Source organism: Balaenoptera ricei, chromosome 5, assembly GCF_028023285.1.
Source record: "Balaenoptera ricei isolate mBalRic1 chromosome 5, mBalRic1.hap2, whole genome shotgun sequence".
Classification (NCBI taxonomy): domain Eukaryota; kingdom Metazoa; phylum Chordata; class Mammalia; order Artiodactyla; family Balaenopteridae; genus Balaenoptera; species Balaenoptera ricei.
Window position 1 is genome coordinate 18,290,659 of NC_082643.1, and position 18,682 is coordinate 18,309,340.

An 18,682-nucleotide genomic window follows, 5' to 3' on the forward strand; every position below is an offset into this window, starting at 1 on the left:
AATATCTGTATAAGATGTGAGGTTTAGGTCAGGGTTTCTTTTTTTTTTTTTTTTTTTTTTTTGCCTATGGATGTAATTGCTCCAGCACCATTTATTGAAAAGGCTGTCTTTCCTCAACTGAATTGATTTTGTACCTTTGTCAAAAATCAGTTGTGCTTATGTGTGTGGGTCTACTTCTAGGGTCTTCTTTCAGTTCCTCTGACCTATGTGTCTGTCTCTCCACCAACACCACACTGTCTTGATAACTGTAGCTATACAGTGACCTTCATATCAGGTAGAGGAATTCCTCCCACTTTATTCTTCTTTATCAAGATTGTTTACCTCTTCTAGGGCCTGTCACTTTCCATATAAATTTTAGTATAAGCTTATCTATTTCCTATGGAGAATCATCTTGGGATTTTGATAGGAATTGCAGAGTCCGATTCTCTTAAAGATACATGCTGAAATAACCTGTGGAGGAAATTATGTGATTATAGGATTTGCTCCAAAATTATTTGGGATGGGTTAGAATAAGTGGATAAGACTAGAGACAGAAGATACACAGTTGGCCATGATCATTTTTGGAGATGGTGATAGTACATAGTGTATCATACTATCTTTTCTGCTTTTGTATGTTTAACAGTTTTCATAATAAAGGTTTTTAATTGCCTCATGTTTAAAGGAATGTTTTAATATTGAATTTTAAGCCTAAACTCCTGAAATATCTACTGAAGTTTAGATCTAAATACCCTTTTAACAAGGTCTAAATTTAATATTGTATATCTATGTCATTATTATTTATCAGTCCCTTTTGAAAGGTTTCACATTATCAGTTTCTAGAAAGGGAAGTAGTATTTAGCCAGATTGTACCAGGTTCATACCCAGTGAATATAACTGATACTTCGTTTCATGTTCCAGGCACTGCTGAGAAAGATCTAGAAAGTGCTAAACTTGTACAGATTTTACACACACTGCTAGCAGATGAGAGAAGTGCTCCTGAAATCAAATATAATTCCATGGTCCTGATCTGTGCTCTCATGGGATCTGGTACGTATTTCTTCTGTCATTTGATATTCATCAACATATGGTTGACATTAAATATAAAATAATAGTAAATGGTGGCTTTGGGTTTTAAAACATTAGAAATTATTTTATGGAAGATACAGGATTACTTTTACATTGCAAATACTCCCAAAAAATTCTTAGTAATGAAAAGTATTATATAGCAAATATAGGCAAAAGTCAATGTTAAAAAATTAATACCTTTATGTTTCATTAACCCTAAAATATTTTATATAAAGAACAAATTCTGATTTTGTATACCATGATATTAGCTAAGGAGTTTGTTCAAGAAATCATTGGCATATCTTGTTATACATTTCTTGGACCACTTGAAAAGAACATGTATCCTGCTGTTATCGAGTGGTGAGTTCTATAAATGTCAATTAGATGTTTTTGTTTGGTAATGGTGTTTCTGTATTCTTGCTGATTTTCTACTCGGTCTGTCAATTTTTGAGAGAGGGCTGTTGAAGTCTCCAGCTCTTATTGTTGATTTGTCTGTATCTCCCTTCAGTTCTATCAGGTTTTGCTTCATATATTTTGCAGCTCAGTTGGTAGGTGCATACACCCTTCCTAGTGGATTTACCTTTCTATCGTTACGTAATGTTTGTCTCTGTCTCTGGTAGTTTTCTTTGCTCTGAAGTCTACTTTATCTGATATTAATATAGCTACTCCTACTTTCTTTTGAATAACATTCACATGATCTTTTTCTACCCTTTCAGATTCAATCTGTGGTATCTTGTATTTGAAGTGTAGGCAGCATATTGTTGGGTCATGTTTTTTAATCCACTCTGTCATCCCCCCACCTTTTTTATTCATGCTTAAAGATTACATAATTCCATCCACAAAGTTGGTTATCATTATTATTACTACCATTTGTTAGACAAGGAAACCAAGACTGTGAAGGAAGTAAGCAGGGACATTGCAGTGGTGCTGGGTGAGGAGTGGTGAACATCAATTGTCCTGTCTGGTTAGTGACAGGCACTTTCAAGGTGATGGTAACAACCAAAATGATGGGCAGTAGAGGGGGTGGGTGTCGGGAAAGCACCTCTGGTCGTGAGCCTTGATGGGCAGAGTTGGGTTTCTAGGTGGACTTTTTTGTGCACACACCAAGGGTGGATATGTCTCCTGGGGCAGGCTCACCTTATCCAAGTACAAAACCGGAATGGTAGTTTACTTATATATAATGAGAAGTATGCCTGCCGCTGATCTCAGAACACCCCAAGTGCACATGTCTGGCTCATTGACTCCTTCAGGGCAGACGGGCATCAAGGGTTGCTTGATGAGCTTTGATCTGAACGAGGAGAATTAAATGAATGGGCTGTGTAATGGCATCAGGTCAAAGTGGTTTGATGCATCTGTCTCTGCAGCTGCATCAGCTTTGCTAAAGGAACTGGAAGCATGGAATTCCTTGGCTTGAGGCTCCATCTTTTTGGATGTTGCTGGCATGGCTCTGTCTGCATTGCCCACAGTAGTGTTTTCTGTTCTATGCTGCTGTACTGACGAATGCCCCAGTAACCTCTGCTTTGCTTGCATTCTTTGAGGTAATTGTTGATACTTTCCACAAATCCTGCTTGGGCAAACCCTCAAATGTTCTCCTTTACAAAGAGTTCATCCATTCTCATTTTGACCAATAAATAAATGGTCAAGACACTCTTGTGTTAAGTCTTTAGTTAAGGAAGTATTTCCTTTGGTTATTTTCTGAATTTTTCCAGGGCCAGTATTTTTAGTGATGCACTGTTAGAGAAAAATAGAAATATTATTTGGGTAACTGGTAAGATTTTTGTTTTTTTTAACTGTAATATGATACCCAAGTCGGAGAGCAGTGGGAAACAAAAAGTTTGTGTGTTGTTTAATCAGTAAGCAAAAATCATTTACTATTTGTTTGGGTTTTTTATTATTATTGCAATTTTTAATATTTATTCCATTTATTTAAATTAATTTTAAAAAGTTCACCCATTTCTCCCAACCCCAATCCCTGCCCCCTGCAACCACCAATCTATTCTCTGTATCTATGAACTTGGTTTTTAGATTCCACATATAAGAGAGATCATATGGTATTTGTCTTTCTCTGTCTTATTTCACTTAGAATAATGCCCTCAAGGTCCAGCCGTATTGTCACAAATGGCAAGATTTCATTCTTTTTATGGCTGAATAATATTCCATTATATACACACACTATAATTTCTTTACTCATTCACGTATCCATAGACATGTAAGTTGTTGCCGTATCTTGGCTTTTCTAAGTAATGCTGCAATGAACATGGGGTGCATATGTCTTTTCAAATTAGTGGTATTTCCTCTGTATACATTTAGAACCACATTAGTGTTATAATTTTTGTTTTCAACCATCAAACATAATCCAGAAAACTCTTGAGAAAAGGAAAGCCTATTGTATTTATCTATATGTATTTGCTATATCTGTTCTTTCTGATGTTCCAAAATTCCTTTTTTTCCCTTTCTGTTTAGAGAACTTCCTTTAGCCATTCTTTTAGGTTAGGTCTGTTTGTGACAAATTCTCATTTCCTTTATTATTCCTTATTTATTCATTTTCGTTGAGAATATCTTGATTTCGTCTTCATTTCTGAAAAATATTTTCTCTGTGTATAGAATTCTGGGTTGACAGTTCTTTTCTTTCATATGAAAAACGTTGTGCCACTTTCTTCTGGCCTCCATAGTTTCTTATGAGAAATCTACTATCTCACTGTTTGTTTTTTCCCTTGTAGGTAAGGTGTCATTTCTGTCTCAAGACTTTTTTCTCTTAGTTTTCAAAAGTTTGAATATGATTTGTCTTGGCATAGATTTCTTTAGGATTATCCTGTTTAGGGCTTGCTCAGCTTCTTGAATCTGTAGGCTTATGTCTTTTGCTAAATTTGGGAAGTTTTTAACCATGTTCCTTCAGGTACTTTTTCAGTCCCACCTTATTTCTCTTCTCCTTCAAGGCCTCTAATGACATAAATGTGAGCTCTTTAGTTATATCCCACAGGTCCCTGAGGTTTTGTTCATTTTTTTTCCAGTTTATTATCTCTCCGTTGTTCAGATGGGTAATTTGTATTGCTTTAAGTTCACTGATTATTTCTTCTGTCTTCTCCATTCTGTTGTTGAGCCTATCAAGCTTTTTGTTGCAGGTACTATAGTTTTGAGTTCTAAAATTTCTATTCTCTTCTTTATATCTTCTGTTTCCTTGCTGTGATCTCATTTGTTTCGAGCATGTTCATAATTGTTCAGGCATTTTCTTAATGTAAAATATACATACAATTTGCCATTTGAACCATTTTTAAATGTACAGTTCAGTGGATTAAGTACATTTATATCACTGTGCAACCATCCCCACCATTCATCTCCAGACCTTTTTCTTCTTTCCAAACTGAAACTCCATACTCTTTAAACAATAACTCCCTAATCACCCATCTTCCCAGCTTTTGGCAACCACCATTTTATTTTCTCTCTTTATGAATTTGACTACTCTTGGTACCCCATGTAAGTGGAATCATACAATATTTTTCCTTTTGTGTCTTGCTTATTTCCCTTAGCATAATGTCTTCAAGGCTCATCTATGTTGTAGCATGTGTTAGTATTCCATTCCTTCTTAAGGCTGAATAATGTTCCATTGTTTGTATATATTACATTTTGTTTATCCTTTCATCCATCAGTGGACATTTGGGTTATTTTCACCTTTTGGCTATTGTGAATAATGCCACTGTGACCATGAATGCACAAATATCTGTTTGAGTTCCTGCTTTCAGTTATTTTGCTTATATACACAGAAGTGGAATTGCTGGATAATACAGTAATTCTATGTGTAATTTTTTGAGGAACCACTGTACTGTTTTCCACAGTGGCTGCACCATTTTACATTTCCACCAGAGGTGCACATGGGTTCCAGTTTATACATCCTCGCTAATATTTGTGATTTTGTTTTGATAATAGCCATCCTAATGGTTGTCAGGTGGTATCTTATTGTAGTTTTGATTTGAATTCCCCTGATGATTTGTGATGTTGGGGATCTTTTCATTTGCTTATTGGCTGTTTGTATATCTTATCTTCTTTGGTGATATGTTTATTCAAGTCCTTTGCCCACTTTTTATTTGGGTTGTTTTTTGTTGTTGACTTGGAAAAGTTCTCTATATGTTCCGTGTATTAAATGCTTATTGGATATATGATTTGCACGTATTTTCCCCTATTCCAAGAGTTGCCTTTTCACTGTTGTGTCCTTTGATACACAGAAGTTTTTAATTTTAATGAAGTCCAGTTTATCTATTTCTCCTTTTGTTGCCTGTGCTTTTCATGCATATCCAAAAGATCATTACTAAACTCAATGTCATGAAGTCTTCCCCCTATGTTTTCTTTTAGAATCTTACAGTTTTAGCTCTTATGTTCAGGTCTTTGATCTATTTTGAGTTATCTTTTGTATGTGATGTAAGGTAAGGGCCCAACCTCATTTTTCTCCTGTGCATATTACCAGCACCATTTGTTGAAAAGACTGTCCTTTTGTCATTGAATGGTCTTGACACCCTTGTCGAAAATTATTTGACCATATATGTAAGGGCTTATTTCTGGGCTTTCTATTCTATTCTGTTAATTGCTCTGTCTTTATATCAGCACCACACTGTTTTAATTATTGTAGCTTTGTAGTAAGTTTTGAAATTAGGAAGTGTAAGACCTCCAACTTTCTTCTTTTTCAAGATTGTTTTAGATATCTGGAGTCCCTTGAGATTCCATCTGAATTTTAAAGTGGATTTTTCTATTTCTGCTAAAAACGTTGGTTCTGGTTTCATTTTTTGTATTTTTTTAGCCTTTCCGCTATGTTTATTTTTATTTTATTACATTGTAATGAAACTGATTATTTTTATTATTAGTTTTACCATTATACTCTATTAGTGAATGTTTTATTTTATTTTTTTTTATTTTTATTTTATATTGGAGTATAGTTGATTAACAATGTTGTGTTAGTTTCAGGGGTACAGCAGAGTGATTCAGTTAGTTATACATATACATGTATCTATTCTTTTTCAAATTTTTTTCCCATTTAGGTTTTTTACAGAGTATTGAGAGGAGAGTTCCCTGTGCTGTACACTAGGTCCTTGTTGGTTATCTATTTTATATATAGTTGTGTGTATATGTCAATCCCAAACTCCCAATCTATCCCACCCCCCCTCCCCCCCTGGTAACCATAAGTTCATTCTCTAAGTCTGTGAGTCTGTTTCTGTTTTGTAAATAAGTTCATTTGTATCTTTTTTTTTTTTTAGATTCTGCATATAAGCGATAGCATATGATATTTGTCTTTCTGTCTGACTTATTTCACTTAGTGTGATAATCTCCAGTCCATCCATATTGCTGCAAATGGCATTATTTCATTCTTTTTAATGGCTGAGTAATATTCCACTATATATATGTACCACATCTTCTTTATCCATTCATCTGTCAGTGGACATTTAGGTTGTGCTACGTCTTGGCTATCGTAAACAGCGCGGCAGTGAACATCGGGGTGCGTGTATCCTTTCGGACCATGTTTTTCTCCAGATATATGCCCAGGACTGGGATTACTGGATCATATGGTAGCTCTATGTTTAGTTTCTTAAGGAACCTCCATACTGTTCTCCATACTGGCTATACAAATTTACATTCCTGCCAACAGTGTAGGAGGGTTCCCTTCTCTCCACACCCTCTCCACCATTTATTGTTTGTAGACTTTTTGATGATGGCCATTCTGACTGGTGTGAGGTGGAATCTCATTGCAGTTTTGATTTCCATTTCTCTAATAATTAGCGATGTTGAGCATCTTTTCATGTGCCACTTGGTCATCTGTATATCTTCTTTGGAGAAGTATCTATTTAGGACTTCAGCCCATTTTTTGATTGGGTTGTTATTTTTTTTTTTGATATTGAGCCACATGAGCTATTCGTAAATTTTGGAGACTGATCCTTTGTCAGTCGCATTGTTCGCAAATATTTTCTCCCATTCTGTGGGTTGTCTTTTCGCTTTGTTTATGGTTTCCTTTGCTGTGCAAAAGCTTTTGAGTTTAATTAGGTCCAATTTGTTTATTTTTGTTTTTATTTCCATTACTCTAGGATATGGGTTGAAAAAGATATTGCTGTGATTTATGTCAAAGAGTGTTCTGCCTATGTTTTCCTCTAAGAGTTTTATAGTATCCAGTCTTACATTTAGGTCTTGAATCCATTTTGAGTTTATTTTTGTGTATGGTGTTAAAGGATGTTCTAATTTCATTTTTTTACATGTAGCTGTCCAGTTTTCTCAGCACCATTTATTGAAGAGACTGTCTTTTCTCCAATGTATAGTGTTGCCTCCTTTGTCATAGATTAATTGACCATACCATGTGTGGGTTTATTTCTGGGCTTTCTATCCTGTTCCATTGATCTATATTTCTGGTTTTGTGCCAGTACCATACTGTTTTGATGACTAGCTTTGTGGTATAGTCTGAAGTCAGGGAGCCTGATTCCTCCAGCTCCGTTCTTACTTCTCAAGATTGCTTTGGCTATTTGGGGTTTTTTTGTGTCTCCATACAGATTTTTAGATTTTTTGTTCTAGTTCTGTGAAAAATGCCATTGGTAATTTGATAGGGATTGCATTGAATTTGTAGACCGCCTTGGGTAGTATCATCATTTTGACAATATTGGTTCTTCCAATCCAAGAACATTATACAGTATATCTGTCCATCTGTTTGTGTCATCTTCGATTTATCTCATCAGCCTCTTATAGTTTTCAGAGTACAGGTCTTTTGCCTTCTTAGGTAAGTTTATTCCTATGTATTTTATTCTTTTTGATGAGATGGTAAATGGGACTGTTTCTTTCATTTCTCTTTCTGATCTTTTGTTGTTAATGTATAGAAATGCAACAGATTTCTGTGTATTAATTTTGTATCCCGCAGCTTTACCGAATTCACTGATGAGCTCCTTGTCTTGTTCCTGATCTTAGAGGAAATGCTTTCAGCTTTTCACCATTAAGTATGATGTTAGCTGTAGGTTTGTCATATATGGCCTTTATTATGCCCACTTTGTAGAGAGTTTTTATCATAAAAAAGGGTGTTGAATTTTGTCCAAAGCTTTTTTCTGCATCTATTGAGATGATCATATGGTTTTTATTCTTCTATTTTTTGGTGTGGTGTATCACAGTGATTGATTTGCATATATTGAAGAATCCTTGCATCCCTGGGATAAATCCCACTTGATCATGGTGTGTAATCCTTTTAATGTATTGTTGGATTTGGTTTGCTAGTGTTTTGTTGACGATTTTTGCGTCTCCGTTCATCAGTGATATTGGCCTATAACTTTCTTTTTTTGTGGTATCTTTGTTTGGTTTTGGTATCAGGGTGATAGTGTCCTCCTAGAATGAGTTTGGGATTGTTCCTTCCTCTGTGATTTTATTGGAATAGTTCCAGAAGGATAAGTGTTAAATCTTCTCTAAACATTTGATAGAATTTGCCTGTGAAGCCATCTGGTCCAGGACTTTTGTTTGTTGGGAGTTTTTTAATCAATCATAGCTTCCATTTCAGTACTTGTAATTGGTCTGTTCATATTTTCTGTTTCTTCCTGGTTCAGTCTTGGGAGATTGCACCTTTCTAAGAATTTGTCCATTTCTTTTGGGTTGTCCATTTTATTGGCATATAGTTGCTTGTAGTAGTCTCTTATGATCCTTTGATTTTCTGTGGTGTCCATTGTAACTTCTCCTTTTTCATTTCTAATTTTATTGATTTCAGCCCACTCCTCTGTTTTTTCTTGATGAGTCTGGCTAAAGGTTTATTAATTTTGTTTCTCTTTTCAAAGAACCAGCTTTTAGTTTCCTTGATCTTTTTTTATCATTTTCTTTGTCTCTATTACATTTATTTCTGCTCTGATCTTTATGATTTCTTTCCTTCTACTAACTTTGGGTTTTGTTACTTCTTCTTTCTCTAGTTGCTTTAAGTGTAAGGTTAGGTTGTTTATTTGAGATTTTTCTTATTTCCTGAGGTAAGATTATATTGCTGTAAACTTCCTTCTTAGGACTGCTTTTGCTGTGTCCCATAGGTTTTGGACTGTTGTGTTTTCGTGGTCATTTGCCTCTAGGTACTTTATGATTTCCTCTTTGATTTCTTCAGTGATTCATTGGTTGTTTAGTGGCATATTGTTTAGCCTCCACGTGTTGTGTTTTTTACAGTTTTTTTCTTGTAGTTAATTTCAAATCTCATAGCGTTTTGGTTAGAAAATTTGCTTGATAAGATTTCAATTTTCTTAAGTTTACCAAGGCTCACTTTGTGGCCCAACATGTGATCAGTCCTGGAGAATGTTCCATGTGCACTTGAGAAGACTGTGTATTCTACTGCTTTTGGATGGAATGCTCTATAAATATCAATTAAGTCCATCTGGTCTGATGTGTCATTTAAGGCCTGTGTTCCCTTATTGATTTTTCTGTCTGGATGTTCTGTCCATTGATGAAAGTGGGGTGTTAAGGTCCCCCACTATTACTGTGTTACTGTCAATTTCTCCTCTTATGGCTGTTAGTATTTGCCTTTAAGGTGCTCCTGTGTTGGGTGCATATATAGTTACAATTGTTATATCTCCTTCTTGGATTGATCCCTTGATCATTAATTACATAGTGTCCTTCTTTGTCTCTTGTAACAGTCTTTATTTTAAACTCTAATTGTCTGATATAAGTATTGCTACTCCAGCTGGTTCTGGTTTTATACCTCAGTTTTATCAAAATAAACACATCAGTTTGAGGGATGCTAATTACATTAAACTTACTGGACTTACTTAAGAGGAATCCTGTATTTTACTGTAACTGAAGTTAAATAGAGCAAGAAAACCAGAAAGAGGAAGATAGTAGGCTCCTTTTTAGATTTCCTGTCACAGAAATTTGTTGAAAGGATGTGAGGTAACAACCTTTTTATTTGCCACAAAATTAATTTGAAACAGATCTAAGATTTTTCTGTAAGTATTGGACTTCATATTTGAACCAATGATAGGGTTAAGTAAGGAGTGTATAACTGAACCTTGAGATCATACAATGAGCTGTGTTTTAATTATAACTCATTACTTTAATCAACCTTTGACTGTAGAACTTGACATCCGATTTATTTTTATAAAGGGTCTCTGATTTTTTTATCCTAACATCCCTTAAAAAGACATTTCTAGGCTACTGCTGTGTCTTTTTCCAGAATTGTTCCTAGTTTTATAACTCAGTATCATTTAAATAAGCATTTTGGGTATATGTTTTAGGTTGAGTGTATAGTAAGAAAGATTAGAACAACCTAATAGAAGCATATCTGTTGCCTTGTTTTTGTCTTCCAGAATCTCTACACAAGGAAGTACAGGATTTGGCCTTTCTAGATGTTGTATCCAAACTTCGCAGTCATGAGAACAAAAGTGTTGCTCAACAGGCCTCTCTCACAGAGCAGAGACTTGCTGTGGAAAGCTGAGAACTACCCCTCCCCGATACACCTCTCATTTCCCCTTTGTCCTCCATCCAGCTGCCTCTTCTGCTTCATTCTCTTCCAGATCACTTGTGCATGCGTGTAATGTTCCAATGCCAATTGAAGAACTGCTGTAGGTACCTGCCCAGTAAGATTTCTAAACCCATAGTTAGTGTGAACATGAATTTGTCAAAAACAAGTCTCCACCCCATAACTGTTTCCTTGTATTCCTGTTGCTTGAGCTACATTAAGTAGAATGTGCATGTTGTAGTCCTATGATGATGACGTAAACTTGGTACTACACAATGACTTGCTCCTCATCCTTGGTAGACTACATAATAATGTACTGGTAAATTAGAAACGAATGAGAATGCAGCAGGATCTGACTAGCTTATGAAAGATGGAATTGAATAGTAAAAATAGCTCCATTTATTGGTGCTTGGAAAGCACAGTGACCAAAAAACCTGTATGGCTGCTTATTCATTAGTCTTACCTACTAATGTCAAACCCATGGTACCTAGAGTTAAATAAAGTCCAATGCTCTCGCTCTTTACCCTCTGGTTTCTTCTTCTTCCTTTGTAGACTCTTGAAACTGCCACAGACTTGGCAAGACTTCCTAAGGTTTTTTATGTCATATTTAATTGGCCGTCATCAGTAGCCTGATGTTGAAAACGTTTGTAGTTTTCAGCATGAAACTAAGGGGTTGAAGAATATTACACTAGTACATCTTGTTTTTTTGCCTGTATTTTAGATTCTGATATATGTACAGTTTCACCTCAGAATTTCTTCCGTCAGTTAATCAACATCGTTCAACACATGTCTTTAAAAGTCACTTGGCATTTGTTTTCAACTGAGAAAGTTGAGTACAGCTCTTTGGAAAATGGATTTTTTTTTTTTTTTTTTCTGTTTCTCACCATTCAGCTTGAAAGCAAGAAGTTTCCTTGGTCTTTTAGCCCTTTTAAATTTTATATGAGAACTAGCAGGGCATATGAAAAAAGATTGTCTAGACTAAAGAAAGGAAGCAGGTCATAAAAGCCATAGTAGCCAGTCCAGTTCATTCTGCACATGGCCTCATCCCGGTAGCTGTTAGAGTTTCCCACCTCCACTTTCCACACAGAACTGCAGTGGATCTTAAAGCCTATCGGAAAGTGACTGACAGTGCCAAGTGCCAAGACTCAAGAGGTAAGAAGCCCCCTTGGCAGAATGTAGTACACTCTTCACTGCTACCACCACACCAAACAGGTCTTAGAGCTTTGAAACACATGAACATCCCTGTGACATACCTGCCTTCTCCGAATGCCCAAGTGTGACAGATACTGGCTGAAAGGTAAGGTGGGCTCCTCGCTCTCCAAAATTGATGCTGCACATCTCTGTGGGGTGACCGAAGTTGGACTTTTGACTCTGAAGTAATAGCTGTAATTCGAGAAAGTTAAAACCCCAGTGGAGGTAAAGAACTTTTTGACTGTTCCCTTTGATGTCCAAGAAAAGGACGATTATTGTGAGTGCTTATGCTACATTTACTGTAAGAATGATCTTGTTCATTGTCTTCTCCTGGGCTGGATAGTGGACTATATTTTATTTTAGATTTTGAAAGACATCTGTAATGTTGCATCATAGGCTGTCCATATTAATAACTAAATAAACAGTATATAAACTGTAATGACATCATGTGGTTTATTTGTATATTTTACTTCTATTTCCAGCTCCTAGAACAGTGCCTGCTCATTGTTGGTGCTCAGTAAGTATTTGTTGAATGAATCCCTACTTCCATGAAACGTCCAGAGTGCCTGAACTATTTCTAGACAGATTGATAGAGAAATTGAGATGTAGGTATTTGTCTGACTTCAAAGAATTTTTCTTTTTTGATAGTAGGATCTGTCTGTATTGAAAAGCATTATATAGAAAACCTCGGAACAGAAGCACGGACTTGAGAAAAGCACGGACTCGAGAAAAAATACTGTCTGGGCCAGCTGCCAGCAATCAATTTGCTGATATGCTAGGAACTCGCATCTTCAGCAAAACAAAATGCAATTCAAATCACCGGTTGTTCTGCGGCGTGACCAGACCAGAGGCCGTGCCCTTACAATGACAGGGCTCCAGCAAACTCGGTGACGCGCTGCTGTGCCGTGGCAGTGGGTGGGAGTCCACAGACAGTACCGTCCCTCTCCTACTACTTGGTCCTAGTTTTAGAGACCACCTTTACGTTAGTTTGCTACTCACTAAGAGTGCATTCTAAGGGAAAGATGGGAGGAGCCGCACAACAGAGCTTTCATTACCACTTTGTGCCAGGACTAGAGCATAGATGAAAAGCAGAAAGGCCAAAACTTAGAGGGAAGAAGATGTCTGAGTGAAATGCACTGGAATGTCCTCCTCTCCTCCCTCCCAGTCCCATTAGCTCCTTGGAATCTTGCTAACCACCCACCCAGAGTGTAACTTCACTGTGCTCAAAGCAAAATTGATTAAATACTGGCCCATAATCCTGTGTCTTCCTTGATAAAACATGCTTTGAGCATTCTATCTGATAACAGTGGAGATGTGGAACAAAATTTTTCAGTTCTAATACAATTTCCTCTTGGGTGGAACAGAATGCTCTCAGATATAAGCATTAGTGTGAAGTGTTCTGAGAAACCCCTGCATGTGAAGATTTCAAAAAGAAATACTCTTTGGTATCATTAGAAGGCTTATTATCTAATTCTGTTGAACATAAGGAGTGAAGATGTCTATTACTCAGGTGAGCATTATCCTTTGTATCCAGCTGTTAATAGAATCAGTAAGCTTAAAAGACACTTCTTAACTCTAGGAAGCCATACATTTGAATCATACAAGTGTCTATTAAAAAGCACTTAATGATATCCGGGGTGAATCTTCATGGCTGTAACCAGGAAAATTGAGGGGTTTTTTTTCACAGATGTGATCTCTTAGTTTACATACAAAGATACATCATTATATGCCATGTGGTGTCACAGATATGTTTTAAAGGTCTGTCTTACTAAAATGTTGTGGCAACTATTTGAAAAGTGTGATAAATGGAAAGAGTAAGGTCTCTGGGTACTGCCTCTTCCGTAGTCACATCCTGGTTCTATTACTTGCTACCTATGTGACCATTGCCAATTACTTAAACTCTCTGGGCCTGTTTTCTCATTGAATTTAATAATTCCTCCTTCCCGGGGTTTTTGTGACAATTCAAACTTTCAGAGGTTGACGGTAAAGCTGGAGGGAACTACGACATCTTATGGCCTAAACTATATTCCCCGCCTTCCCCCTACAGGATTCCTGGCTAAAGGAATTCAGAGAACAAAAGCCAAATAGGAGAATTAGTTCTAGAGAGATTGATAGAGAAATTGAGATTTAGATATTTGTCTGACTTCAGAGAATTTCTTTTGATAGTAGACTCTGTCTCTATTAATAGTGTATTAATAATGTATTAATAGTGTCTATTAATAGTTTGAGGAGCACGCAGTTGTCCTCCATACAGAGTGCATAACCTCTTACCTCCTTCCCCTGAAACTGAGATGGCCAGGTGGGCAGAGAAGGCCTTTCAGTGTAGCGCCCACTGTAGGACTTCCTCTTCCTGTCTCAGACCTCTTCATCTGTAAAGTGGGAATAACAGTACTAGCTCAGTGATATTAGCTTTTATTAGTATTATTACTAAGTCAATACAGATAAAGCTGTAGTAGTGAGTTTTTCCTCAGTATAGAAACAAAACAATCCCCCCTTCCCATTTTCAGTGCTGCCACCTGTTTATCAGTATATATAAAATATACCTTTTTAATATACATACTTCTCATTATATGTCTTTCGTCTTTTTCTTATATATAAATGCTGTGTGTTTTGCATAAAGGTTTATGGTAACTGTGCTCTGAATCCAGTAATAGAATCCACCCATTTATCATTATGCTTCTTGACTAGACAGGCAGAGCCCCTTGTTGGAGGTTTCCAGGGGTAAGCTGTTATTAGCTCCTTGTATGCCGTGAATGGTAAGCTACAGTATTTGAAGGAAAAAGTGAGCTTTGCATGGAATTTATGCTCCTAAGTTCAATTTATTTATTCTTTCCTTCTCAGTTGACTTTTTGAAGTTCATTATTTCCTTATCCTTACTTTGTTTCTTCCCAGAAAAACAAACAAACCCTTTTACCAAATTGAGCTTTTTAGCCATGGCCACAGAGATTGTAATCTGTCATCATTTCAGAAATGGGCAATATGCATCTGTCTGCTATTTATAACACTAGATAGACATTTAATATGGCAACAATTCATTTATATACTGGAACCAATTATAATTAGACCAAACTTAAGCCAGGTAGGAACTGATGCCTGGGTTCTCCTGACATTCGTTTCCTCAGTCCCTGGCTTTTCTACTGCCTGATGTCACATTTGTCCAAAGAGAAATGTAGAGCCTCCCACTTCCTAAGCAAACTGGAGGATCAGGGTGATGTCTTCTCCCAAGTGGTTTTAGTGGGTTCTCTGATCCCCAGCATTATGAATGCAGCTTTTAAGGAGTAAAAGTGGAGCAAGTAGGATGGTTAAGCCATGGACACAGGGGCTCAGGGGAGAAGTGACTTGATTCAAGTACCATCTACAATCTAAAAAAAAACCTTCGTTTTCACATTCACCCCCAACCTCAGAGCACATTCTTAGAACTTATCCATGACTCAGAGATCTGTGGTTTTGCTGGTAGGCATGTGTGCCATCTTATATTAATCTGCTTAACCATACAAAGGTAAAACCACATTCCGTGGTGTGTGGAACTTTATAGTGTTTAGTTGGTGTTGGTCACATATATAGAGAATTTTCTGTTTCAGGATTAGGTTTTAAGAAAATTAACTAGCTAGGTTTTTTAATCTTCATCAAGGAAGTTTAAAGCCTAATCCTGTCATACTTTGAAGCCTCTTAGTCTCAAGTTTGGGATTTATTTTAATTAAATAATTCAAAAGATCTTTATTAGATTTCTGTTATCTCAAGATAAAAAATTTTAAAGCTTTAACCCAGATTTCCAGTATATAAACTTTATATATATTTTTAGAAGATCTATGGTTGGATTTAGTGTTCCTTGAAAAATTAAAAATAGAACTACAATACGATCCAGCAATTCCCCTTCTGTGTATTTACCGAAAGAAAACAAAAACACTAGTTTGAAAAGATATATGCACCCCTGTGTTCTAGATATGGAAGCAACCTAAGTGTCCATCAATAGATGAATGTATGAAGAAGATACAGTGGTGTATACAGTCGTACCTTGATATCCACTGGGGATTGGTTCCAGGACCTGCCTCAGATACCAAAAATCCATGGATGCTCAAGTACCATAGTTGGCCCTCTGTATCCATGGTCCTGCATCTGTGGAATCAACCAACCACAGATTGTGTAGTACTGTAGTTTTTATTGAAAAAAATCCACATATAAGTGGACCCGTGCAGTTGAAACCTGTGTTATTTAAGGGTTAACTGTATTTACAATGAAATATTACTCAGTCATAAAAAAAAGAGTGAATTCTCAGCATGTGCAACACCGTGGCTGGATCTAGAGGATATTATAACAAGTGAAGGGAGACAGAAAGACAAACACCATATGATTCACTTATACTTGGAATCTAAAAACAACAAAAACAAAACAGAAGCAGACTCACAGATACAGAGAACAAACTGGTGGTTGCCAGAGGGGAGAGGGGTGTATAGCTGGGTGAAATAGATGAAGGGGATTAAGAGGTACAAACTTCTAGTTATAAAGTCACGGGGATGTGATACACAGCATAGGGAATATAGTCAATAATACTGTAATAACGTGTATGGTTACTAGACATGGTGATTATTTCATAATGTATTTAAATGTCAAATCCCTATGTTGTACACTTGAAACATTATGTTGTACATCAACTGTACTTAAGTTTTTTAAAAATCTGATTTTCAAGTATACTTGACAGATATTACTTACTATTACAGTAGTTATTTTGTCATTTATTGATTCCCAGGAATCCAGAAGGAAAGAAACTCAAACTATACCCTCAGATTACTGTCAAAAATAAATTCCTATATGAATTCTCACTTTGAATTTTATAACCATACCTACTTTAAAATAGGCCTCCCTTCTAGCCAAATGGTGTTTTTGTGGTTTTTTTTGGTTCATTTTTAATGAACTGTCATACAAAGAACAGAGCGCCGCGATGAAGAGTGGACCCCGCTCGCCACAACTAGAGAAAGCCCTCGCACAGAAACGAAGACCCAACACAGCCAAAAATAAATAAATAAATACATAAAATTAAAAAAAAAAAGAACAGAGCGAAGCCTGCTGGGAAGCTGGCTACACCCCTGCCCTTAGGGTGTCCGTGCCCTCAGATGAAAAACCCCTGCTCCTTTGCAGACATTTCACAGTGCTCTCCTGCGGCCACCATCACCCCACCACCAGGACCAGAGAAGGTCAGCTGCCTTTGATCTTGACCGCTCTTCAGGGATATCTGCTCTGCTTCCTGGTGCTCCCTTCTTCCCCATGTCTAACATAAGCACATCAGATGAATACCTGTGATTACCTAGAACTTATGAAGGAGGTAAAGGTTGAATCATACTCTTAAGATTGCAACCCAACAGTAGAAGATAAAGTGCTGCCCTAATCAGAGTGAACCACGGGGAGGAAATATTAACCAGAGCGGCTTTGATTTTAGACCCATCTCTGCAGGAACCCGAAACAGTCCCTAACTTCAATTGGTGCCAACAATCCGTACACAGTTCCTTCACCCTCACCCTCCGTTTTTTTATGGTTCTAGAATGTATCCCACTCTCCACCATGCCTCTCCTATAATGACTTCCTTTTCCGTGCAGGTAAGTATGGAAGGAGTTATTAATGACTCATATTCCACTCTTTTCACCCACACCCCTCACCCCCTGGTGCCCAGTAGAAGTTAGGGGAAGTGACACTTTGAGCTAAGTGACCATTGGTCACCCTTGGTCACCAATGGTCTAGCAAAGTGACCATTGAGCTTCATAATAGGACAATCTACACAATCTGTTAAATCCTCTGCTTCCCCCTCTCCTACCCCTTGCCCTCTTGTTCCCCTTATCAGGATCACTGTGAGATGCAGGGCCTTCCCCTGCACTGACCAAAGAAAAGCAAGAGATGGAAAGCAGAGATTACCTGTACATCTGGATGTTTATAACCTGATTTGGTAGTCCCTTACTCTGTAAAATGCAGGCTTCGTCTGATGCAGTTTCGGAAGGATGTTCTGGCGTACTCTCCACAGCAATTGCCCTGCGTGTGTGCATATTTTACATAGTTGAAGTGTTATGCCACATGTAGCTACATCCTTTTTTTTCCACTTACACAACAAGAATTTTTCCACATTACTAAGAACTCTGTTTCATAACCTCATTTTTAATGGCTGCCTATTCTCCAATTACATGGATGTACCATAATTTACTTAGCCATTTCCCCACATCTGGACATTAAAGACATATTTCAAGTTTTGAAAAACAAACCTCAAATGCTAAGTCATGAGCATTTGCAGATGCTCAACTAAAAACATCTGACCTGTAAGTCCCCTCTGCTTTCTGCCCCTAATCCTAAATTAAAAACTCCATTCCTTTCTCCTTCAAGAGTCCTTATCAATTTCTCAATTCGGCCTCTTTGTACCCTTCCTGATCCACTCGTACGTTTGTCACCTCCCGGACACTCTGCTCCTGCAAAGTTCTTGCTGGTCTCCGAAGGGGACCCACCCCGAGGGGTAGTGGCGTCGCAAGGGTGGGGCGGCTGCACGTCCCTCCTGGCATCCGGGCCTTAAAGCAGCTATACCCACCCACCCTTCACCAGCGCCGCTTACCAGGCGTCTCAGAGAGGGCCTCTAGAAAGAGGTGGCGCAGAGCGCACCTCCAAGTGCCCACTGGAGCTGGTGTTGAGCTAACTGGAGTCTCACTGCCTCTTAGCCCTGCCATCCACCACTCCCAACGCCTCTGCACCCGTTGCCAAGCCTGTGAACTGCCGTTCTGATGGGTTCCAGGTGATGAGCTCGCTCCAGGCACCGCTCACATGGAGGGAGGAGAGAGGGGAGGAGGGCCTCTTCTTCCACAGGACTCCTCGTTTAACACTCCCGAGGCATCTGTGACCTGGCTAAGCCGTTTCTTCCTCTAGAGACCAGGGCAAGCTGGGGGCCCTCACACATCTTTGTTTGCTCCACATGGTATTTTGAAAAAAAAGAAAACGAACAGCTGTAAACACTGAAATTTTGGATGATTTTGCATAAAAATCTAG

At 37.7% G+C, this 18,682-nt stretch overlaps 1 protein-coding gene and 1 long non-coding RNA gene across 6 annotated transcripts in view; one reads left to right on the forward strand and one right to left on the reverse strand.

The window, feature by feature from the left end:
* Positions 1 to 11,000, forward strand: part of RAP1GDS1 (Rap1 GTPase-GDP dissociation stimulator 1) — a 168,402-nt gene extending 157,402 nt beyond the window's left edge. For all 5 annotated transcript variants that reach the window (XM_059922450.1, XM_059922451.1, XM_059922453.1 and 2 more), the window contains 2 exons: positions 898 to 1,026; positions 10,326 to 11,000. In XM_059922450.1, coding sequence (XP_059778433.1) covers positions 898 to 1,026; positions 10,326 to 10,453 — 257 coding nt within the window. In that variant the 3' untranslated portion in view covers positions 10,454 to 11,000. The remainder of the gene's footprint in view (positions 1 to 897; positions 1,027 to 10,325) is intronic.
* A 736-nt stretch (positions 11,001 to 11,736) lies between these two features.
* LOC132365761 (uncharacterized) lies at positions 11,737 to 17,667 on the reverse strand. Its single transcript, XR_009503221.1, has 4 exons — positions 17,573 to 17,667; positions 15,683 to 15,784; positions 13,940 to 14,037; positions 11,737 to 11,860 (listed from the first exon to the last, which is right to left on the reverse strand). It is a non-coding gene; the product is annotated as an uncharacterized LOC132365761 (long non-coding RNA).
* Between the last annotated feature and the right edge of the window lie 1,015 nt (positions 17,668 to 18,682).